General features: G+C 44.9%; 1 protein-coding gene across 4 annotated transcripts in view; it reads left to right on the plus strand.

The window, feature by feature from the left end:
* The window catches only part of DPF1 (double PHD fingers 1), a 72,528-nt gene that overhangs the window by 21,441 nt on the left and 25,025 nt on the right, over positions 1 to 26,062 (plus strand). For 3 of the 4 annotated variants that reach the window (XM_075836065.1, XM_075836063.1, XM_075836062.1), the window contains exons 2-3: positions 22,372 to 22,532; positions 23,792 to 23,899. In XM_075836065.1, coding sequence (XP_075692180.1) covers positions 22,372 to 22,532; positions 23,792 to 23,899 — 269 coding nt within the window. The remainder of the gene's footprint in view (positions 1 to 22,371; positions 22,533 to 23,791; positions 23,900 to 26,062) is intronic. The other variant, XM_075836064.1, reaches the window with a different exon arrangement.

Consider the following 26,062-nt stretch of genomic DNA (forward strand, 5'->3'; position numbering starts at 1 on the left):
CCGCCCAGTTGTACCCCGTCGCCTAGGGCGGGTCGTTGCAAGTAGGCAGGGACAGGGCGGTGGGTAGATTAGGGCTCACTTTCCCATCACCTCCTTCCTGCCATTACATAATTACAAGCCCTTACCTAGTCTACCATTTCTCCTACGCTGACGCTATCATGGACCCCCTTGAGACCCTGACCCAGCAGATGCAGGGCCTCTCCCTACAGGTCCAGGCCCTGGCCCAAAGGGTGAACCAGGGTGACGCTGCTTTAGTAGTACCCCTCACCTCACCTCTAGAACCCGACCTCAAGTTACCTGACCGGTTCTCAGGGGACCGTAAGACGTTTCTCTCCTTCCGGGAGAGTTGCAGACTGTATTTCCGCCTAAAGCCCCACTCCTCAGGTTCCGAGAACCAGCGGGTGGGTATCATCATATCCCGACTCCAGGAAGGGCCCCAAGAGTGGGCCTTCTCCTTGGCTCCTGACGCCCCTGAACTTTCCTCTGTTGATCATTTTTTCTCTGCCCTCGGACTCATTTACGACGAGACTGACAGGACTGCTTTAGCCGAGAGTCAGCTGGTGACCTTACGTCAGGGTAGGAGACCGGTTGAGGAATACTGTTCTGATTTTAGGAAGTGGTGCGTAGCTTCTCGGTGGAACGATCCGGCCCTAAGGTGCCAGTTTAGGTTAGGATTATCTGACGCCCTGAAGGATCTGCTGGTTAGCTACCCCTCGTCTGACTCCCTTGACCAGGTTATGGCCCTAGCAGTACGACTTGACCGACGTCTCAGGGAACGTCAGCTAGAACGCTTCAATGTGCTCCCCCCTGACTTTTCTGCGATCCCCCCCGAGGTCCCGTCTCCTCGCCCCTCCACGGAGGACTCGGAGGTACCTATGCAACTCGGGGCCTCCATATCCCCTCGACAACGTAGGGAGTTTCGCAGAATGAATGGTCTCTGCTTCTACTGTGGGGACGACAAGCATCTACTGAACACCTGTCCCAGGCGCAAGAATAAGAAGCCGGAAAACTTCCGCGCCTAAGTGATCATCGGGGAGGTCACTTGGGCGCACAGGTATTTCCCGTTAATGTGAAACGCAATAAAATTTTGCTTCCCTTTCAGGTCTCGTTTGCTGGCCGGTCTGCCACGGGCAGTGCTTTCGTGGATTCTGGCTCATCTGCTAATATCATGTCTGTGGAATTTGCTATGTCTCTAAAGATGCCTTGTATTGATTTACCTTATCCTATCCCTGTAGTAGGAATCGACTCAACTCCCCTTGCTAATGGTTATTTTACTCAGCATACTCCTGTTTTTGAACTCCTGGTTGGCTCCATGCATTTGGAGCAGTGCTCTGTACTGGTGATGCAGGGATTATCGTCTGATCTGGTATTAGGTCTTCCCTGGTTGCAGTTGCATAATCCCACGTTTGATTGGAATACTGGGGATCTCACCAAATGGGGTAGTGAATGTCTTATGTCATGTCTTTCTGTTAACTCTATTTCTCCCCGGGAGGAGGTAAACACGCTTCCTGAGTTTGTTCAGGACTTCGCCGATGTGTTTTCTAAGGAGGCCTCCGAGGTGTTGCCCCCCCATAGAGATTACGATTGCGCTATCGATTTGGTGCCTGGTGCCAAGCTTCCTAAGGGTAGGATATTTAATCTTTCATGTCCTGAACGTGAAGCTATGAGGGTGTATATCCAAGAATGCCTGGCCAAGGGTTTCATTCGCCCCTCGACTTCTCCTGTAGGTGCTGGCTTCTTCTTCGTGGGGAAGAAGGATGGTGGTCTTAGGCCGTGCATTGATTATCGTAACCTGAATAAGGTCACCGTAAGGAACCAGTACCCACTTCCTTTGATTCCGGATCTTTTTAATCAGGTTCAGGGAGCCCAATGGTTTTCTAAGTTCGATCTACGGGGGGCATATAACCTTATCCGCATCAAAGAGGGGGATGAGTGGAAAACTGCGTTCAACACACCCGAGGGTCATTTCGAATACCTGGTCATGCCCTTTGGGTTGTGTAATGCCCCTGCTGTCTTCCAGAATTTTATTAATGAAATCCTGAGAGAGTACCTGGGTAATTTTCTTGTTGTGTACCTTGATGACATACTGGTGTTTTCCAAGGACTGGTCCTCCCACGTGGAGCATGTCAGGAAGGTGCTCCAGGTCCTTCGGGAGAATAATCTGTTTTCTAAGACTGAAAAATGCGTCTTTGGGGTACAGGAGATACCATTTTTAGGGCAAATCCTCACTCCTCATGAATTCCGCATGGACCCTGCCAAGGTTCAGGCTGTGGCGGAATGGGTCCAACCTGCCTCCCTTAAGGCGTTACAGTGTTTTTTAGGGTTCGCCAACTATTACAGGAGATTTATTGCCAACTTCTCGGTCGTCGCTAAGCCTCTTACGGACCTTACCCGCAAGGGTGCTGATGTCCTCCATTGGCCCCCTGAGGCCGTCCAGGCCTTTTAGACCCTCAAGAAGTGCTTTATCTCGGCCCCCGTGCTGATTCAGCCCAACCAAGAGGAGCCATTTATTGTGGAGGTTGACGCATCCGAGGTGGGAGTGGGGGCCGTCTTGTCCCAGGGTACCAGCTCCCTCACCCATCTCCGCCCCTGTGCTTACTTCTCTAGGAAGTTTTCGCCCACGGAGAGTAACTATGATATTGGCAACCGCGAACTTCTAGCCATTAAATGGGCTTTTGAGGAGTGGCGGCACTTCCTGGAGGGGGCCAGACACCAGGTAACGGTCCTTACGGATCACAAGAATCTGGTTTTCCTAGAATCGGCCCGGAGGCTTAATCCTAGACAAGCTCGGTGGGCACTATTCTTTACCAGATTTAATTTCTTGGTTACCTATAGGGCTGGGTCCAAGAATATTAAGGCTGATGCTCTGTCACGTAGTTTCATGGCCAATCCTCCTTCCGAGAAGGATCCTGCTTGTATTTTACCCCCTGGTATAATCGTCTCTGCCACGGATTCTGATTTAGCTTCTGATATCGCGGCTGATCAGGGTGCAGCTCCCGGGAACGTCCCTGGGGACAAACTGTTTGTTCCCCTGCAATACCGGCTGAGGGTACTCAGGGAAAACCATGACTCCGCTCTATCTGGTCATCCTGGCATCTTGGGCACCAAACACCTCATTACCAGAAACTATTGGTGGCCTGGGTTGCCTAAAGACGTTAGGGCTTACGTCGCCGCTTGTGAGGTTTGCGCTTGGTCCAAAACCCCTAGGTCCCGACCTGCGGGCCTACTACGTTCCTTGCCCATTCCCCAGAGACCTTGGACCCATATCTCCATGGATTTTATCACCGATTTGCCTCCATCTCAGGGCAAGTCGGTGGTGTGGGTGGTAGTCGACCGCTTCAGCAAGATGTGCCACTTTGTGCCCCTTAAGAAGCTACCTAACGCCAAGACGTTAGCTTCTTTGTTTGTGAAACACATCCTGCGTCTCCATGGGGCCCCAGTCAATATCGTTTCTGACAGAGGGGTACAATTTGTTTCCTTATTTTGGAGAGCTTTTTGTAAAAAGTTGGAGATTGGTCTGTCCTTCTCCTCCGCCTTCCATCCCGAAACTAATGGCCAAACGGAAAGGACTAACCAATCCCTGGAACAATATTTAAGGTGTTTCATCTCTGACTGTCAATTCGATTGGGTCTCATTCCTTCCCCTTGCTGAATTTTCCCTGAATAACCGGGTCAGTAACTCGTCAGGGGTCTCCCCGTTTTTCTGTAATTTCGGGTTTAACCCAAGGTTCTCCTCCGTCTCCCCTGGTTGTTCCAATAATCCTGAGGTAGAGGATGTTCATCGGGAACTGTGCACTGTCTGGGCCCAGGTTCAGAAGAACCTAGAGGCGTCCCAGAGCGCACAAAAGATTCAGGCGGATAGTAGACGTTCTGCTAACCCTCGGTTTGTCGTCGGGGATTTGGTCTGGTTGTCGTCCAGGAACTTGCGCCTTAAGGTCCCGTCCAGGAAGTTTGCTCCCCGATTTATTGGACCTTATAAGATCATTGAAGTCCTCAACCCTGTATCCTTCCGTCTGGAGCTCCCCCCATCCTTTCGCATACATGACGTCTTCCATGCCTCCCTCCTTAAACGCTGCTCCCCGTCCTGGTCCCCCTCGAGGATACCTCCTGTTCCCGTTCTCACCCCTGAGGGGGTGGAATTCGAGGTGGCCAAGATTATGGACAGTAGGATGGTCCAGGGCTCCCTCCAGTACCTGGTCCATTGGAGAGGATACGGGCCGGAGGAGAGGACTTGGGTACCTGCCCGTGATGTTCACGCTGGGGTATTGATCAGGAGGTTCCACCTTCTCTTCCCCACTAAACCGGGTCCTCTTAGTAAGGGTCCGGTGGCCCCTCATAAAAGGGGGAGTACTGTTAGGGATCTGCCAGGTACTACGTCTAGGTATACTCCTGGGATTAATCAATCCACACCTGAGGCCAGACCTGTTCGACTGACACCATCTCCCACCAACCAGGGTGGCAGGCTCAGGAGTGGGAGAGCCTATCGCGGCCTGGTCTGTCGGAGTTAGCTCCGCCCCCTGTCCTTTATTACCTGCCCTGTTCTCTCCCTCAGTGCTTGTAATTCTTCTGGATTCCTGGCCTCACTGCTGCTTGCTTCTGCCGTGCTTCTGCCTTGCTGCAGTTCCGCTTGACCTGCTTTTCCCCTGGCTTGCTTCGGTCTCCGTGCCCGCTTGGGTGTACTCACTTCGTCCTGGTCCTGACTGTTCGTTCGCCGCTCCGTTTCCTCGTGGCGTTCCGTGGCTACTGCCCCTTCCCTTGCGTGTTCCCTGTTTGTTTTCCCGTGCACTTAGACAGCGTAGGGACCGCCGCCCAGTTGTACCCCGTCGCCTAGGGCGGGTCGTTGCAAGTAGGCAGGGACAGGGCGGTGGGTAGATTAGGGCTCACTTTCCCATCACCTCCTTCCTGCCATTACAACTGCACTATTCATTCCGTCAAAACGACGGAACCCTTACACAATGGAGACAGACGGAAACCATTTGCACCAGATCCATCACCATTGAAATCAATGGTGATACAAACAGAAACCTATATTTTCCATTTGTTTGTTTGGATTCCGTTCATGGGTTCCCCTGACGGAAATGTCTGACGGAAACCATGAACGGAGTCACAACGCAAATAGGAATGAAGCCTTACATGCCGGTCATTCAAATAAATAGCCAACCATGTGATACATGGACGGTGGCGGGGATGGAGGGACGATGACGTTCGCCGAAGACTAAGCTGTTCTTATTTATTGCCTTTCTGTTTTGACTCAGAAATTGGAGTCCCTCTTTCATCTATATTCCCTAAAAGGGTCCAAAAATAGGGATTGTACAGTCAAAGTGGTTTTCAGGTGGTTCTCACTTTGAAGTGCCACAGACCAAGTTATAGCCATACTTAGTTTGTGATGTAATGTTGTGATTTTCTTAATCACCAACCTTTCTTTAAAGAGTAGAATTCTAAACAGTGCAACAGATTATAAGTTCCATTAGTACAAAAAATTTTATTGGGCCCTAAAAAGAAAAGAACATATATTAATAGTGATATGACGGCCCATATGCCCTATACCACACCCGTATACGGACACATTGATTTTGATTCAGAGTACATATAATACATGGAACAAGTACAGTTTAGCATGCATATGCAAGGGACCCTCTTAGCAAATTGTGAGGCCATGTTAACCTTGAGAGGCTGCAATTCCACCCAGGGGCAACAAATTTCACTGTGTAGATTTAACTCTCCTGCATCCTGGGTGCATTTCCTCCCCAAATAGGGATGGGAGCAGTTAATGGTGATTTTTCAGGCTTTACACAATGAATAATTCATTTCATACCTGAATCTCTTTATGCAGCAAATGCAATTTTATGTTCCCTCAAAACTCCAATCAGTCCTCCCAGAGGAATTCATTGAGAACGCAAGGCGCAATCTTATATAGCAGAACTGGAATCTGCGAACATATATATGTGTATATATATATATATATATATATATATATATATATATATATATATATACATACATCTGTATATACACTCATGCTTAGCATTCTCCATATGGGATGTACAAAGTGATTTCTGAAATTGTCTCAGATTTACCCATGTTAGGTCCTGATTTTATAGATTTGTCCTTGTCACAGTGTCCTGTTAATAGTGTATGAAGATGTAACAGTAGTGCACTAGGAGAGGTGAAGATGTAACAGTAGTGCACTAGGAGAGGTGAAGATGTGACAGTAGTGCACTAGTAGAGGTGAAGATGTGACAGTAATGCACTAGGAGAGATGAGGATGTGACAGTAGTGCACTAGGAGAGATGAAGATGTGACAGTAGTGCACTAGGAGAGATGAAGATGTGACAGTAGTGCACTAGGAGAGACGAGGATGTGACAGTAGTGCACTAGGAGAGATGAGGATGTGACAGTAGTGCACTAGGAGAGATGAAGATGTGAAAGTAGTGCAAAATGGGAGATAAAGATGTGACAGTAATGCACTAGGAGAGATGAAGATGTGACAGTAGTGCACTAGGAGTGGTGAAGATTTGACAGTAGTGCACTAGGAGAGATGAGGATGTGACAGTAGTGCACTAGGAGAGATGAGGATGTGACAAGTAGTGCACTAGGAGAGATGAAGATGTGACAGTTGTGCACTAGGAGAGGTGAAGATGTGACAGTAGTGCACTAGTAGAGGTGAAGATGTGACAGTAATGCACTAGGAGAGATGAGGATGTGACAGTAGTGCACTAGGAGAGATGAGGATGTGACAAGTAGTGCACTAGGAGAGATGAAGATGTGACAGTTGTGCACTAGGAGAGGTGAAGATGTGACAGTAGTGCACTAGTAGAGGTGAAGATGTGACAGTAATGCACTAGGAGAGATGAGGATGTGACAGTAGTGCACTAGGAGAGATGAAGATGTGACAGTAGTGCCCTAGGAGAGACGAGGATGTGACAGTAGTGCACTAGGAGAGATGAGGATGTGACAGTAGTGCACTAAGAGAGATGAAGATGTGACAGTAGTGCACTAGGAGAGATGAAGATGTGACAGTAGTGCACTAGGAGAGATGAAGATGTAAAAGTTGTGCAATATGGGAGATAAAGATGTGACAAGTAGTGCACTAGGAGAGATGAAGATGTGAGTGACAGTAGTGCACTAGTAGAGGTGAAGATGTGACAGTAATGCACTAGGAGAGATGAGGATGTGACAGTAGTGCACTAGGAGAGATGAAGATGTGACAGTAGTGCCCTAGGAGAGATGAGGATGTGACAGTAGTGCACTAGGAGAGATGAGGATGTGACAGTAGTGCACTAAGAGAGATGAAGATGTGACAGTAGTGCACTAGGAGAGATGAAGATGTGACAGTAGTGCACTAGGAGAGATGAAGATGTAAAAGTAGTGCAATATGGGAGATAAAGATGTGACAGTAGTGCACTAGGAGAGATGAAGATGTGACAGTAGTGCACTAGGAGAGGTGAAGATTTGACAGTAGTGCACTAGAAGAGATGAGGATGTGACAGTAGTGCACTAGGAGAGATGAAGATGTGACAGTAGTGCACTAGGAGAGGTGAAGATGTGACAGTAGTGCACTAGGAGAGATGAAGATGTCACAGTAGTGCACTAGGAGAGGTGAAGATGTGACAGTAGTGCACTAGGAGAGATGAGGATGTGACAGTAGTGCACTAGGAGAGATGAGGATGTGACAGTAGTGGACTATGAGAGATGAAGATGTGACAGTAGTGCACTAGGAGAGATGAGGATGTGACAGTAGTGCACTAGGAGAAAAAAATGTGACAGTAGTGCACTAGGAGAGGTGAAGATGTGACAGTAGTGCACTAGGAGAGATGAAGATGTGACAGTAGTGCACTAGGAGAGAGGAAGATGTGACAGTAGTGCACTAGGAGAGGTGAAGATGTGACAGTAGTGCACTAGGAGAGGTGAAGATGTGACAGTAGTGCACTAGGAGAGATGAAGATGTGACAGTAGTGCACTAGGAGAGATGAGGATGTGACAGTAGTGCACTAGGAGAGGTGAAGATGTGACAGTAGTGCACTAGGAGAGGTGAAGATGTGACAGTAGAGCACTAGGAGAGATGAAGATGTGACAGTAGTGCACTAGGAGAGGTGAAGATGTGACAGTAGTGCACTAGGAGAGACGAAGATGTGGCAGTAGTTCACTAGGAGAGATGAAGATGTGACAGTAGTTCACTAGGAGAGATGAAGATGTGACAGTAGTGCACTAGGAGAGATGAAGATGTGACAGTAGTGCACTAGGAGAGATGAGGATGTGACAGTAGTGCACTAGGAGAGGTGAAGATGTGACAGTAGTGCACTAGGAGAGGTGAAGATGTGACAGTAGAGCACTAGGAGAGATGAAGATGTGACAGTAGTGCACTAGGAGAGGTGAAGATGTGACAGTAGTGCACTAGGAGAGACGAAGATGTGGCAGTAGTTCACTAGGAGAGATGAAGATGTGACAGTAGTTCACTAGGAGAGATGAAGATGTGACAGTAGTGCACTAGGAGAGGTGAAGATGTGACAGTAGTGCACTAGGAGAGATGAAGATGTGACAGTAGTGCACTAGGAGAGATGAGGATGTGACAGTAGTGCACTAGGAGAGGTGAAGATGTGACAGTAGTGCACTAGGAGAGGTGAAGATGTGACAGTAGAGCACTAGGAGAGATGAAGATGTGACAGTAGTGCACTAGGAGAGGTGAAGATGTGACAGTAGTGCACTAGGAGAGACGAAGATGTGGCAGTAGTTCACTAGGAGAGATGAAGATGTGACAGTAGTTCACTAGGAGAGATGAAGATGTGACAGTAGTGCACTAGGAGAGGTGAAGATGTGACAGTAGTGCATTAGGACAGATGATGTGACAGTAGTGCACTAGAGAGATGAAGATGTGACAGTAGTGCACTAGAGAGATGAAGATGTGACAGTAGTGCACTAGGAGAGATGAAGATGTGACTAGTGCACTAGGAGAGATGAAGATGTGACAGTAGTGCACTAGGAGAGATGAAGATGTGACAGTAGTGCACTAGGAGAGGTGAAGATGTGACAGTAGTGCACTAGGAGAGATGAGGATGTGACAGTAGTGCACTAGGAGAGATGAAGATGTGACAGTAGTGCACTAGGAGAGGTGAAGATGTGACAGTAATGCACTAGGAGAGATAAAGATGTGACAGTAGTGCACTAGGAGAGATGAGGATGTGACAGTAGTGCACTAGGAGAGATGAAGATGTGACAGTAGTGCACTAGGAGAGGTGAAGATTTGACAGTAGTGCACTAGGAGAGGTGAAGATGTGACAGTAGTGCACTAGGAGAGGTGAAGATGTGACAGTAGTGCACTAGGAGAGATGAGGATGTGACCGTAGTGCACTAGGAGAGATGAAGATGTGACAGTAGCGCACTAGGAGAAACGAAGATGTGACAGTAGTGCACTAGGTGAGGTGAAGATGTGACAGTAGTGCACTAGGAGAGGTGAAGATGTGACAGTAGCGCACTAGGAGAGATGAAGATGTGACAGTAGCGCACTAGGAGAGATGAAGATGTGACAGTAGTGCACTAGGAGAGATGAAGATGTGACAGTAGTGCACTAGGAGAGGTGAAGATGTGACAGTAGTGCACTAGGAGAGATGAAGATGTGACAGTAGTGCACTAGGAGAGATGAAGATGTGACAGTAGTGTACTAGGAGAGGTGAAGATGTGACAGTAACGCACTAGGAGAGGTGAAGATGTGACAGTAGTGCACTAGGAGAGATGAAGATGTGACAGTAGTGCACTAGGAGAGGTGAAGATGTGACAGTAATGCACTAGGAGAGATAAAGATGTGACAGTAGTGCACTAGGAGAGATGAGGATGTGACAGTAGTGCACTAGGAGAGATGAAGATGTGACAGTAGTGCACTAGGAGAGGTGAAGATGTGACAGTAGTGCACTAGGAGAGGTGAAGATGTGACAGTAGTGCACTAGGAGAGGTGAAGATGTGACAGTAGTGCACTAGGAGAGATGAGGATGTGACCGTAGTGCACTAGGAGAGATGAAGATGTGACAGTAGCGCACTAGGAGAAACGAAGATGTGACAGTAGTGCACTAGGTGAGGTGAAGATGTGACAGTAGTGCACTAGGAGAGGTGAAGATGTGACAGTAGCGCACTAGGAGAGATGAAGATGTGACAGTAGCGCACTAGGAGAGATGAAGATGTGACAGTAGTGCACTAGGAGAGATGAAGATGTGACAGTAGTGCACTAGGAGAGGTGAAGATGTGACAGTAATGCACTAGGAGAGATGAAGATGTGACAGTAGTGCACTAGGAGAGATGAAGATGTGACAGTAGTGCACTAGGAGAGATGAAGATGTGACAGTAGTGCACTAGGAGAGATGAAGATGTGACAGTAGTGCACTAGGAGAGATGAAGATGTGACAGTAGTGCACTAGGAGAGATGAAGATGTGACAGTAGTGTACTAGGAGAGGTGAAGATGTGACAGTAACGCACTAGGAGAGGTGAAGATGTGACAGTAGTGCACTAGGAGAGGTGAAGATGTGACAGTAGTGCACTAGGAGAGGTGAAGATGTGACAGTAGTGCACTAGGAGAGGTGAAGATGTGACAGTAGTGCACTAGGAGAGGTGAAGATGTGACAGTAGTGCACTAGGAGAGATGAAGATGTGACAGTAGTGCACTAGGAGAGGTGAAGATGTGACAGTAGTGCACCAGGAGAGGTGAAGATGTGACAGTAGTGCACTAGGAGAGGTGAAGATGTGACAGTAGTGCACTAGGAGAGATGAGGATGTGACCGTAGTGCACTAGGAGAGATGAAGATGTGACAGTAGCGCACTAGGAGAAACGAAGATGTGACAGTAGTGCACTAGGAGAGGTGAAGATGTGACAGTAGTGCACTAGGAGAGGTGAAGATGTGACAGTAGTGCACTAGGAGAGGTGAAGGTGTGACAGTAGTGCACTAGGAGAGGTGAAGATGTGACAGTAGTGCACTAGGAGAGGTGAAGATGTGACAGTAGTGCACTAGGAGAGGTGAAGATGTGACAGTAGTGCACTAGGAGAGATGAGGATGTGACAGTAGTGCACTAGGAGAGGTGAAGATGTGACAGTAGTGCACTAGGAGAGAGGAAGATGTGACAGTAGCGCACTAGGAGAGATGAAGATGTGACAGTAGCGCACTAGGAGAGATGAAGATGTGACAGTAGTGCACTAGGAGAGGTGAAGATGTGACAGTAATGCACTAGGAGAGATGAAGATGTGACAGTAGTGCACTAGGAGAGATGAAGATGTGACAGTAGTGCACTAGGAGAGATGAAGATGTGACAGTAGTGCACTAGGAGAGATGAAGATGTGACAGTAGTGCACTAGGAGAGGTGAAGATGTGACAGTAACGCACTAGGAGAGGTGAAGATGTGACAGTAGTGCACTAGGAGAGGTGAAGATGTGACAGTAGTGCACTAGGAGAGGTGAAGATGTGACAGTAGTGCACTAGGAGAGGTGAAGATGTGACAGTAGTGCACTAGGAGAGGTGAAGATGTGACAGTAGTGCACTAGGAGAGATGAAGATGTGACAGTAGTGCACTAGGAGAGGTGAAGGTGTGACAGTAGTGCACTAGGAGAGGTGAAGATGTGACAGTAGTGCACTAGGAGAGGTGAAGATGTGACAGTAGTGCACTAGGAGAGATGAGGATGTGACCGTAGTGCACTAGGAGAGATGAAGATGTGACAGTAGCGCACTAGGAGAAACGAAGATGTGACAGTAGTGCACTAGGAGAGGTGAAGATGTGACAGTAGTGCACTAGGAGAGGTGAAGATGTGACAGTAGTGCACTAGGAGAGGTGAAGGTGTGACAGTAGTGCACTAGGAGAGGTGAAGATGTGACAGTAGTGCACTAGGAGAGGTGAAGATGTGACAGTAGTGCACTAGGAGAGGTGAAGATGTGACAGTAGTGCACTAGGAGAGATGAGGATGTGACAGTAGTGCACTAGGAGAGGTGAAGATGTGACAGTAGTGCACTAGGAGAGAGGAAGATGTGACAGTAGCGCACTAGGAGAGATGAAGATGTGACAGTAGCGCACTAGGAGAGATGAAGATGTGACAGTAGCGCACTAGGAGAGATGAAGATGTGACAGTAGTGCACTAGGAGAGATGAAGATGTGACAGTAGTGCACTAGGAGAGGTGAAGATGTGACAGTAGTGCACTAGCAGAGGTGAAGATGTGACAGTAGCGCACTAGGAGAGATGAAGATGTGACAGTAGCGCACTAGGAGAGATGAAGATGTGACAGTAGTGCACTAGGAGAGATGAAGATGTGACAGTAGTGCACTAGGAGAGGTGAAGATGTGACAGTAATGCACTAGGAGAGATGAAGATGTGACAGTAGTGCACTAGGAGAGATGAAGATGTGACAGTAACGCACTAGGAGAGGTGAAGATGTGACAGTAACGCACTAGGAGAGGTGAAGATGTGACAGTAGTGCACTAGGAGAGATGAAGATGTGACAGTAGTGCACTAGGAGAGGTGAAGATGTGACAGTAGTGCACTAGGAGAGGTGAAGATGTGACAGTAGTGCACTAGGAGAGGTGAAGATGTGACAGTAGTGCACTAGGAGAGATGAAGATGTGACAGTAGTGCACTAGGAGAGATGAAGATGTGACAGTAATGCACTAGGAGAGGTGAAGATGTGACAGGTGTTTTAATTTGCAGTGTTTATAGCAGAAGAAAAATAATTTTTTTAATTTTTTTTAAAATCATTTTTTGCTTCCATGTGTTTCCTTTGGTGCTGCTGCTAATCTGTGTTCCTGGTGGCAGGGGCTCTGAGCAAAATCAGTCTCCTTCCCCTTCTGGCAGCTGAGCATATAGTCCCCTCTGGCTTCCCCTGCAAAAGGAGTCTTCTCATATAAAAACCTGACACTAGTGCAGCTGGAGGGAGGAAGAGGTGACACAGGTGGTCTAGGAGAAATTAATTGACTATAATGCACTAGGGGATGAAGAGGTGAGACCAGTGATCTAGGAGAGATGAAGTGGTGGCACTAATACATTAAGAGAGGTGAATCGGTGAAACCAATGTTCTACGAAAGATGAAGAGATGACACCAGTGGTCTGGAAGATAAATAGGTGACTCTACTGCACTGGATATGATGAATAGGCTACAGTCGGGCATTCGATGAGTTGAAGAGGAAGCACCAGTGGTCTAAGAGAAATTAAAGGGATCCTGTCATCAACATCTTACCTGTTAAACTCGCCTGACCCCTCAATGGCCGCAGCTGTCCAGAGTTCGTTCCTGTTCTCTTCTTTCCTTAAGTCCTCCTCTGTCGGTAAATATCGTCGTTTAAACTTTTCCCGCCTTTTATGGTAATTATTTTCCCTCTGGGATGCAGCCTCTTAACCCCGCCCACCGTTGCCACCTGTCCGGCCCTGACTGGCTAAGGAGCTGTCAATCAAAAAGAAGGAGGTGGAGTCCACTCTGAGACGCTGGAGGAATGAAAATCTGACTCTTTTCAGATGAAGATTTGACTCTTTTCTGCTCATTTGCATACGGCGTGGGACCACTGAAAAACGGAATACTAAAGCTACAGAGCTTACTTAGAACATATTTATAGCTTAGATGACAATGATTTTTCACCCACTTTCACCAGGTATTGCTGGCTTTATAGCTAAAATGCTGGTGACAGGTTCCCTTTAAGTGGTGGCACTTATGTATAGGGAGAGGCGTATCAGTGATACCAGTGGTCTACTAAAAATAAACAGGTGACACCAGTGGTCTAGGAGAGCTGAATAGGTGACACTTGTGTATTGTGTAAGAGAAAGAGAGGACTCATATACACATCAATATGTGTGGGTGACACAAAGTATTATACAACCATAGCATAGGATCAAATTACCTTAAATGAAAAGATAATTTAAGGGACTGAAAGTTTTTTTTTTTACAATTACATTTTTGAAAGATTGCAATATTTTATTTAAAATTATTATTATTTCTCTCCATTTACAGTGTGCTGGGTACAATATGACTAGAATAATGGAGATATGTTTTGCAGTATCAGTGCTTTTAGGCCTCATTGCAAACCATTTATTTCTCTGCTAAGATGCTGTTAACAAGCACGATAATTATTCAGGAAATATTTCACACCCGAATATTTTATCACTCCATAATCTGCACCTGGACTGGGTAAGCGGAAATGTTCACACCAGCAGATGTGACATGAGCTCTGTAGTGGAGGCTTTACAATTGTATTATAGAAAAAGTCTTTAGATTAAAGGAGAATAATCTGTACTTGTTCTCTGCAGCAGCAAACTAGGGCAAGATGAGACTTCTTCAGACAAAATAACCATATTGAGATAATCGGGAAAATGATATACAATATATCGTAATAACAGGTAATACAAGAAAAAATTGTAAAAACATTTGTATACAGTATTTATACAATCAGGGATTTACATAAAGAAAAGATAGACCCATTGCCAAATCCAAAATGCCGCCTGCTTGCTGGTGCTTTAGGCCATCACACGTGTGAATCCTGGGAACGGAGCGCCCTGAGGTTGTTGTCTCACCCATTACTATGTCTGGTAGCAGATGGGTGACAAACCTCTGACCCCTCTTAATTTGTTTGCTAACGTTGCTTTTGGAGACGTGGAGCCATGTACAACTTCAGGTGGAGTATAGCAAAGATTAGGTACAGTAGGTCTAGCATTAGATGGGCTGATGCTCCCTCCTATAGTAAATGGACATGCTGTCACTATGGTATATAAGCCCCTGTTATCAATGTATATATATATTGTTGCCCTGATATTTTAGAATATACTCGCAGCCCACATGCGGCTTGACGGCCTCTTTACTGCAGCACCTTACTCTACAAACTTGTGAAAAATAAGTGTCCAGAATTTAGTCTAGGATTCCTGTCACTGTCCTGTTATACCACACGGTGAGAAAAGACATCAATCATAGATCACTTGTGCCAATGGACTTCTCCAGTCTCTGAAGAGATAGCTCAGGAAGAGCACTATACAAATCAGGGGGCATTGGCATAACAAGGCCTTGGGACATATAGAGAAAACCATATTGAGATTAGAATCAGGGTTTGTTTTTGAACAGTGGGGCTAGGGCTAGCCTTACATTTGCAAAATTCGCAATGACCAGGCCTTCTATGATGCCCCGACGCAAACTTGAACAATATTTAGCCATTATTGTGGTTAACAAAATGCTGTTAGCAAGCCACCCCTTATATACAGTGCTGTGAAAAATTATTTGTCCCTCACCCGATTTCCGCTATTTTTGCTAATTTGTCACATTTACATGTTTCAGATCATGGAACTAATTTTAAGCCCTTGCCGACATTTGATGTAGAGTTACATCACAGCCGGGAAAGGGAAGTATGGAGCGGGTTGATGGCTGAGCCCGCTCCATACTCTGTGGGGGTCAGCTGTATGTTATAGCCGACACTTCACGGCAAGGGCCAGGATCGAAGATAACTCAGATCCCTCCCGTTTAACCACTTTGATGCCGTGGCCAATAGCGACAATGGCATCTAAGCCATTAGAAAGACGGGGTGGCCCCTTCCAACAGCCCTTCGGTCTTCCATCCTTCTGCTCCTATTAAGCACTACCAGAGGCAGTAGATTTTAGTATATTGTGCAAGTGAGCCAACAACTGCTAGTTCAAGTCCCCTAGGGGGACTAATAAGAATAGTAAAGAACAGTTATATAACTCTTTTCCCATTTTTCTACAAAAGTAAAGTTAAAAAAATAAACATAATTTTTATCGCAGTGTTCGTAAAAGTCTGAACTATTACATTATAAAAAAATGTTAAACTTCAATGGTGAACGCCATAAAAACAATAATTAAAAACACCAGTATTGCTATTTTTTGGTTACCTTGTCTCCCAGAACTGGTCAGCAGTGGTTGGCGCCTTCTAACTCTCCCATGAATGCCATTATTGCCCGGTGTCTTTCCTATTGTGGAATCGTGTACATTTACCGTAACTGAGGCAAGTGAGGCCTGCAGCTCTTTAGATGTTTTTCTGGATTATTTTGTGACCTCCTGGGTTAGTCGTCGATACACTCTTGGTGACATTTTGGTAGGCGGGCCACTCCTGGGAAGGTTCATCACGGTTCCAAGTTTTCTCTATTTGTGGATAATGGCTCTAACTGTGGTTCGCGACCCAGGGCCTTAGCAATGGCTTTGTAACCCTTTCCAGACTGGTAGATTTCAATGACGTTGTTTGGCATCTGTATGTGAATTTCTTTAGGCTGGGTTCACATGGTGCGGTTTTTTTTGCGTTTTTAGCATGTGTTATTTGTTTTGGTTGATGAACTCCCATTGAGAGACATGGGAGTATGTACCGAAACAAAAAAAACTACGTGGTATCAAGTGCTGATTTTTGAGGCCTTCTCGCCTGCTTCACATTCCAAGACAGTTTCTATTTAAAGAGGATCTGTCACTAGTTTAGTAAAATGCCGAATCTAGCTAATCTAATAGGCGCTGTCACACTGATAATGCTGGTGAAAATTGTGCTCCAAAACGTTTACTATTTTAAAAGTTATGATTTATTTATGTAAATAAGTAAATGAGCCTATACCTGACAAGTGGGTGTCAATACCAGCGATTCTCCTGAGGTGGAGCCTCCTCACAGCCTCTGACGCTGTCCTATCAGCATGAAGCTGCTTCACACAGTGTGAGAGACTGAGGCTGGAGGGGATCACTTAAAACAGCTTTATCTCCGACTGTGGACCACCTAGAATAGTGGTTCTGGTTTCATATGAAAGATGATATTCTAATCTTTCATATGACACTGCAGTTTTAGCTGTGAAACAACCGGAGAAATCACCAGTTGAAAACACAGTCGGCAATGGAAGCTGTATACTATATGATCACACTGTATTGCTGGGCAGGGAAGGGGGAGAAGCTGTATGCTGATTGGACAGAGTCATACAGAAACCATTGCACTGCCCAGGGTGCAAAGAAAGAGTAACCTCCCATTTGGCAAGTATAGCCATATTAGCATATTTTGAAAAATGGTCATAACTTTGCAAATAATAATCGTTTTTGAAAAAAAATAAAAAATCACAATGTGGTGATCAACATCATAGCGCCTATTAGATTAATTAGGAGATAGGGAAATAATAAACTAGTGACAGATCCGCTTTAATGATGTTTAGATGTAATTAATGCTTGGGTGTGGCTAGTGAAATTGAACCCAATTGTAAGGTTAACTGGTTGATTTAGTAGCCAAGGGGGCAATTACTTTTTTTTTACACAGGGCCAGGTAGGACTGAACAGCATTTTTGCTTCAATAAATTAAATCATCATTTAAAAACAGCATTTTGAGTTGACTTGGCTTATCGTTCTCTAATATTAAAGTAGTTTGATATCTTAAACATTTAAAGGCTATGGACACCTGTAATCTGTCACATCTAAGTTCATAATTTAGATATCTATTACCGGTGGATCCTGCGTGTCAGAGACAAAGCAGCTGTATCTCATAAAGTTAAGTTTTTTTTTAATAAAAAGTAATTACAAAGTTGTACTAATCACACTGATGGACATTTTTTTTTAAAAAAAAACAAAAAACGATTTCAAAGGTGTACATAGTGTTTAAGTGTGACAAATGTGACAAAATATAAGAAATTGTAAAAGGGGCAAAAACTTTTTCACAGCACTGTATAATGTAAAAAATAATACAGCAACCTGAATTTGAGTGATATTCTGATCCTATATACTGCATAGTATCAGAGCTGAAATCTGTATACGGTGTTTGAGAAATATACAAACTACTACCTAGATACTATACAGCGATTCTTCTCAAACTATGAGGCGCCCCTTGGTTGTTGGTGAGCTGGGGGGGGGGGGCAGTTTTGACAGAAGTGATCATAAGCTGCACAGGTCTTGATATGGTTTAGTAACACTGACTCCTTTTGTGCTTATTTTAATCTTCTAAGTTCAGGAGACCAATTTTAACCCCTTCATGCTGTAGCAATTTTTTGTTTTTTTAAGTTTAGTTTTTCTTCCCCACCTTCTAAAAGCCATAACTTTTTAACTTTTCCATCAACATAGCTGTATGAGGGCTTGTTTTTTTGCGAGACGAGTTGTCGTTCTTTAATGCCATTTAATGAAATATGCACAATCGAGTCACATTACTATGACCAGCAGCTAATATCCAGAGTAACCGCCGTGGGCAGCACGGACAGCAGCTAGACGGGCCGGGAGTGACTCAATAAGGTGCTGGTAGGTTGTCTCCGGTACCTGGAGCCATGCTGACTGCAGAGCATCCCACATATGCCGGAGGGTGCGTGGGGGAGGATCCATAGAGTGCTTAAGATGATCGAGGTGGTCCCGCAGATGCTCAAGTAGGTTCAAGTCTGGCGAATTAGGGGGCCAGGGAAGTACTTGGAAGTCTTGGTCGTGCTCTTCCAACCACTGTCGGACATTTCTAGCCGTGTGACATGTCGCATTGTCTTGCTGGAAGATTCCATCTGCCCCAGGGAAGACAATCAGCATGTATGGGTGGACGTGATCTGCAACGATGGATTCATACCCAAATGGATTCAGAGGGCCTTCCACATGGATGAGTGGCCCAGAGAATGCCATGAAAATATTCCCCAGACCATAACGCTGCCGCCACCAGCTTGTGTTCCTCCAGCAATGGTTGCAGGGTGTTTGAGCTCTGATGTTTCTCGCCTGACATGCCAACGTCCATCCGTTAGATGAAGCAGAAAACGTAACTCAAAGGAGAAGGCAACCCTTTGCCAATCATTGGTGGTCCAATTCCGATACTGCACGGCAAATGAAAGCCTTTTATTCCAATGCACCTTTGTTATCATAGGAGCAGTGACCATCCGTCTGCTTCGGAGCCCCATACGCAGTAGGGTTCGCTGGAGTGTTTTAGTCAAACATCTGGTAGCCCCCTGGTTGATTTTCATGGTGAGCTGCTACACTGTAGCGTGTCGTTTGGCCCTCGCGCTCCTTAGTTGCCGACGTTCACCTCCCACATCAATGGCACGTGGTGCTCTGCAGTTTCCACGTCGGTTATTCCCAATGGTGCCATTTCTCCACTCACGACAGACTTTCACCGCAGCAATCGAACAGTTCACAAACCGCGCTGTTTGAGAAATACTGCCACCCCTGACCCGAAAACTAATAATCGTCCCTTTTTGCAACCCCGATAACTCGCCCCTTTTACCCATGCCAAAGAGTGATATATGTTCAGACAGTCTATCGCACACCTTATATACCCCATGGGTTACACTCTGCCGACGTCGAAAGTAGGAGGTGGTAATAATAATGTGACTCGACTATGTATAATGGACTGGGAGACTGAAAAACAATTCTTTATGGGGTGGAATTGGAAAACAACAGCGATAGCAGACAACCGACTCCCCCTTTATTTATACAGTGGGCTTAGCCCGTGAGCCCGCTCCATATTCTTTCTTCCTAGCCATGACGTATAGTTATGTCAAATGTCGGCAAAGAGTTAAGATAAATTAAGGTTACTTTTTACATTTTGGCATAGAATATGATCATGTTCTGGTTGGTAACGCCCCTGTAGAAAAAGATTACGAAGCCCTGCTATACAGTGTACAGACCGGGGGGCCACAATGTGGTTCAGGTACCCCATGTGGCTCATGGACCTCTTTTATGCTGCTCCGGACTCTCCAACTCCATGGCAAACAAGTATTTTGTGTCTAATAATGTCTAATAAAGAATACAACGGACTCATAGTTACACATTAGGTCTGCTGTATTTGTGAGGTTAACGCTGTCCTGCCCTTCTCGCTATAGTACGACGACAGATCTGCTTTATTTAGGGCAAATAAATGTAGTGTCTAAAAATGCACAGAGCTCACACAGGAAACAATATTTATATTCTGATCTCTGAAAATCGTGCAAACTTTGTGAATCCTCGCCGGTAGACTGATATTTCTTTTCATTTAGTCATTCATTATTAATCACTAATTTATTAAAACTATATTTCTCCTTAATAGTAATGCAACTTGAGTGCTTTGTAATTTGACAGCACAAGAAACTTTTACACATTTTCACATTATGAAAATAAGTCTTAAGATTTGTCACTAGTAGGAGTCTGTATGTGTAAATGCGCTGTAGTTTTTGCACTGATAATATGATCCAATCATGGGATTTCTCAATTGTTGAGCCGTGCTCCCATAATACTTTGCTTTGTCCCACACCGCAATCTTTGAGAGTTCATTTTTCCTATATCAAATTGCTGTATAGTCCCTAGTATAAAGAGAGCACCATAAAGCAAGCAAGGTCTGTGCAGACAATGAACAAGCAGGGAATGCTGGGAGATTTGAGCTCAGCAGCCTGCAGAATTGTGAATGCAGATATGGACTATAATACAGGCTGTAACTCAAGACCTGTACAAGTTAAGTAAAGCAAACTCTCTGCAAAGTTATTCAGTTTTTAGGTAGGATATATCTATTTATATGATCTAAAAAAATTGTGTTTACAGGTAAACATTACCTTCAGGTTTTTCGTTTTTCAACTTATGACGCAACATTAATTAAAATGGTTGTAACCTCTCTTCTCATTAAAGAGGCTCTGTCACCACACTATAAGTGGCCTATATTGTACATGATGTGATCGGCGCTGTAATGTAGATTACAGCAGTGTTTTTTTATTTAGAAAAACGATCATTTTTGACAGAGTTACGACCTATATTAGATTTATGCTAATGAGTTTCTTAATGGACAACTGGGCGTGTTTTACTTTTTGGCCAAGTGGGCGTTGTACAGAGGAGTGTATGACGCTGACCAATCAGTGACCAATCAGCGTCAGACACTTCTCCCCATTCATTTACACAGCATATAGCGATATAGCTATATCACTATGTGCAGCCACATACACAAACACTAACATTACTGCAGTGTCCTGACAATGAATTTACATTACCTCCAGCCAGGACGGAATGTGTATTCAGAATCCTGACACTTCGCTAACGTTTCTGTGAGATTTACAGCAAGGCAAACGTAATCTCATTCTTGCTGTGCTGTGCTGTAGTGTCGGGATTGTGTTAGCGAAGTGTCAGGATTCTGAATACACATCACGTCCTGGCTGGAGGTAATGTATATTCACTGTCAGGACACTGCAGTAATGTTAGTCTTTGTGTATGTGGCTGCACATAGCGATATAGTTATATCGCTATGTGCTGTGTAAATGAATGGAGAGAAGTGTATGACGCTGGTTGGTCACTGATTGGTCAGCGTCATACACTCCTCTCCACAACGCCCACTTGGCCAAAAAGTAAAACACGCCCAGTTGTCCATTAAGAAACTCATTAGCATAAAGCTAATATAGGTCATAACTCCGTCAAAAATGATTGTTTTTCTAAATAAAAAACACTGCTGTAATCTACATTACAGCGCCGATCACATAATGTACAATATAGGCCACTTATAATGTGGTGACAGAGCCTCTTTAAGCTGCGTGGTTTGGAGCTCATTCCCAGAGGTCGCACTAGATATTTTTCAGCAGAGTAAAAATAGTCCTCTTAGCATTTTTTAAAGAGTATTTTTAGCCAAGGAGCCAGCCACTTCACTAACATAATTAGGATACGCCCAGCGGCCCGCTCCGGCAACATCGTACGAGAGTTTAAATAACTACTTAATAGGTGGTACTGAGAACCTCTCCATATGTACTTATAATGCCTCTCATACTGTGCCGTCCTCCAGCTCAAAGTAAATTCAGTCTCATGTGTAAGAATACGCAAGAGACTGATTTAAAAACGTTCAGAGGCATTTGGAGGCGTCAATGATGCCCGTAGAGTCGTTTTTGCGACCTTTGGGCATTCCCATCTTATAAAGTGATGGCATATTGCTACGATATGCCATCACATTATGATTGGTGGGATTCCGACCTCTGGGACCCCCACCGAACCTGAGAATAAAGGGGCTGATTTAGCGCAGCGTCCACTTTACTGTTTTACTATTAAAGCGAATGGGGCCGGCTGCAGCGCCGCTGTGCAGGGAAAACTAAAAAGGAGATGCATCACCAAGTTGGCGCTGTGTCCCCTTCATTCTCAGGATCATCATAAAGATGGGAATAACCCTTCCAGGTTGTGAATAAAATGTTGGGTAAATACCATTTAACTTGTTTTGCTAAGCTCAGCTTTGAGGGTTTATTGTACCATGTCTATATATGTCAGTACTTGGCACTGCTGTTAGGCCTAGGCATCTAGTGCTGGCTTAATTTTCTTCTAGAGACAACCTGGTGACCAAGTTGTGGGTGTAATATCCTGGGCATTTCTGGATAAAATATGTAGCATTCACTGTGTGAAGTTTGTAATAATGCTTTCTGAAATACATACGATTGGGAAATTCAGCATGAAAATACCAAAGTGGGCACGTTGCTAGTGAACCTGGACTAACATGAGGGTCTTTGCCCCTGCAGGCTAGGAGAGGACTTCTACCGGGAGGCTATAGAACATTGTCGCAGTTATAACGCCCGTCTGTGCGCAGAGAGAAGTATGAGGTTGCCATTCCTGGACTCCCAGACAGGTGTGGCCCAGAACAATTGCTATATCTGGATGGAGAAGACACACAGAGGACCAGGTAAGAACTGAATGACGCATATATGAAATGAGAAGAGGTTGCCTTAAAGGGTCACTAAACCCAAAGCCATCAGCTTATAAAAGTGCCATGTTATAAGAGAACGGCTGATCTCATTCACACAGATGTTTTTGGAGATTCTCAGAGCTGGAGATATATGACACAGAGTTGTGATCATGGAGGTCCCCATTTTCTGGTCGTCCTGTTAGTATTCCCATTGTAAAACTCAAACTTCAAATGGTGAAACTTGACTGGCACAGGAGGGTATAGAGTCCCTCTTTATTCCACGGAAACCAATAAAGTTATTTTTTTAGTAAAGCTTAGATAATAAAAACTCATTTTTGATTGGTCGCATACGTCGAAGTATATTTTTCTTTTGATTTCTTGTTCTACTACAGAAATATAAATGTATGATCCCGGTTTAAACTTAAAATACACTGTGTTGTCTTTAGTGCAAGGCCTGAAGGGGCAGTGCATGACAAGGGAGTCAATGAACACCAAAGAAGGAATTCCTGTGTCATGCTCCGCCCCCTTAGGCCATGCTCTGGGCATAACACAGTGTAGCAGTTTTGCCTGGAGTGTTCCTTTAGCTGTATGTACTGAGTTGCAAACCAGACTGCTGTGCCAGGTGCTGAGGTCGTATTTGACGTACACTTAAAAATGTGGAAAAATAGAAAGGGTGACTTAAAGGTTAACGTCAATCAACCACTACCAGAGTCTAGTCAACCGTGTGGACAACCAGTTTAGATTTTAGAATTGCTGTACCTGAAGGACTGTCTGTTTTTGACGATCACATGGTATCCTGCAGTCTGGACCCCAGCGATAAGCAGTTATCTGTGGTGGTGCCCTGCAGCGCCACCACAGGAGAAATAAAGAAGTACATGGTGCCCAGTAAAATTAATGAGATGTCATTGTAATCCACAGATTTGTTGGGTCCTCAAAAGTAAGAGACGTTCGTTGTAACCGTTCTGCACTCTGATTATAGTGGAGGGGCCCTCTATATATTAAATCAGAATTCTCTAACAGGGTATTTGAAGATGGCTTTTCTAAACCAGAAAACCAAAGACACGCAAGACAGCATGTCGGAGCTTGTCCTCTGCCAATATTATCAGATTTTCCAACTGTTCCTTGCATCTTTGCCTTTTGCACTTGTAAATTTTGCCGTTCTGTGTTCTTATTTTTTCTTTTTTATGTATATTTCCGAGATGACAAACTGCTATTATATATATACATCCTGAACCTCCCCCTTCTCATGTATGCAGGTTTGTCACCGGGACAGATCTACACATATCCTGCTCGTTGCTGGAGGAAGAAAAGGCGACTGGACATATTAGAGGATCCTCGTCTGAGGCCCTGTGAGTTTAAGCTTGGTAAGAAGTTAAATTGGGGGGGCCCAGGTGTTATCATGATCTGCCATCGTGGGACCTGCAACTCATTGACCATCAGATATGAGGAGAATAAAGAGCAAATCTAAAAGAGGTAAACCACCTTAAAGGGGATCTGTCACTAGTTTAGTAATGCCCTATCTCCTAGCTTATCTTATAGACGCTGTCACACTTATAATACTAGTGAAAATTGTGTCCCAAAACGTTTATTATTTTAGAAGTTATGAGCTTTTTTCTAAATATGTAAATGAGCCTTTATTAGACAACTGGGAGGTAACACCAGCGACTCTCCTGAGGCGGAGCCTCCTCACAGCCTCTGACGCTGTCCTATCAGCATGAAGCTGCTTCACACAGTGTGAGAGACTGAGGCTGAAGGGAAGGGGGATCACTCCAAATAGCCATATCTCGTGCTGTGGACCATCTAGAACAGCGGTTCTGGTGGCATATGAAAGAGGAGATTCTAACTATGACACAACCAGAGATATCACCAGTTGAAAATACAGTCGGGAATGGAAGCTGTATACTATATGATCACACTGTGTATCTGGGCAAGGAAGGGGGAGAAGCTGTATGCTGATTGGACAGCGTTATACAGAAAACATTACAGGCCCAGACTGAAAAGAAAGAGTCACCTCCTATTTGGCTATTAGAGTTACATTAGCATATTTAGAAAAATGCTCATAACTTTGCAAATAATAAACGTTTTTTAAAACAAATCTGTAGTTATCAGCAGCAAAGCGTCTATTAGATTAGTTAGGAGATAAGGAATTAAACTGGTGACAGAATCTCTAAGGGTATGTTCACACGATGAGAGGCATTTACGTGTGAAAAGACAGACTGTTTACAGCTGCCTCGTTTCACACGTAAATGCTCCTCCTCGCATTTTGCGAGCCGTCTGAGACGCTCGTAAATCTTGAGCTGTGCTTCATTGAGTTCAATGAAGAACAGCTCAAATTACGTGGCAAAGAAGTGCCCTGCACTTCTTTTCCGAGGCAGTCCATTTACGCGTCGTCGTTTGACAGCTGTCAAACGACGACGCGTAAATGACAGGTTGTCTGCACAATACGTCGGCAAACCCATTCAAATGAATGGGCAGATGTTTGCCGACGTAGTGTAGCCCTATTTTCAGGCGTAAATCGAGGCATAATACGCCTCGTTTACGTCTGAAAATAGGTCGTGTGAACCCAGCCTTAGTTATATTGCGTCGTAGCGTTTCCATAAAGTAACAGAAAATATTGTAATATGTCAATATGGATTAATATGTCATTATAAATGGACAAAATAGAATTACAATTAAAGCAAGTCCATGGTAGGTTGATATGAGGTACTCTGAATATGCCATTACTATTAGTTTTTCGGAGATCACAGTAAGAATTGGAGATGGAGGCCAACCGTGCTTGATGCTGAATCATAATGAGGCCTACTAGACATTTGCCATGAAGGATGACAGATGGAGACTAGGCAGACGATAAAGCAGTTAAGGGGCTCAGGAAGGTTTTTAGAAGAGTGCATTAGAGGCCAAATAGGATAGACTGTGAGAGAGTGCAAGTTGGTGGATATGTAGGAAGTTCAATGGAGGCTGAGCAAATAGAGTGGAAAGTGGAGGCTGCAATAGGCAGCTAGCTTCCATGTCTGCATTAGGCTGTGAGAGAGCTTAAGGCCATGTTCAGACGTGGCTGAATTTTTCCGCTGCAAATGTTGGTGCAGATTCTCTACAATTACGCAACGAATCTGCAGCAACATTTGCATATTTGACAGGTAGTTCAGACGTTGCGGATATCACAGCGGACTTGCCGCAGATTTCAGTTTTTGCATTGCAAAGGCAGAAATCCGCAGGGAAATTCTGCTGCTTCTCCACAACAAAATGTGCATGCTGCGGAGGGAAAATTCTGCACCGCAGCCTAAATTTTGCAGTTATTTTCCGCAACGTCTGAACTAAGTTGCCTAAAATGTATGGGAACCAATGTAAAGAACGGCTGCTGCAGATTTCCACTGCGGACTGTCCGCACCGGAATTCATCAGCAATTCTGTCCCATCTGAATGTGCCCTAAGGGTGCACTCACATGTCGAGTATTTGTCTCGTATTTCTGCAATGTAAAAATATGCTGCGGAAAACTTTACAATGTGAGCCTATGGCAAAAATATATT

This window comes from Rhinoderma darwinii, chromosome 8, assembly GCF_050947455.1.
Source record: "Rhinoderma darwinii isolate aRhiDar2 chromosome 8, aRhiDar2.hap1, whole genome shotgun sequence".
Lineage (NCBI taxonomy): Eukaryota > Metazoa > Chordata > Amphibia > Anura > Rhinodermatidae > Rhinoderma > Rhinoderma darwinii.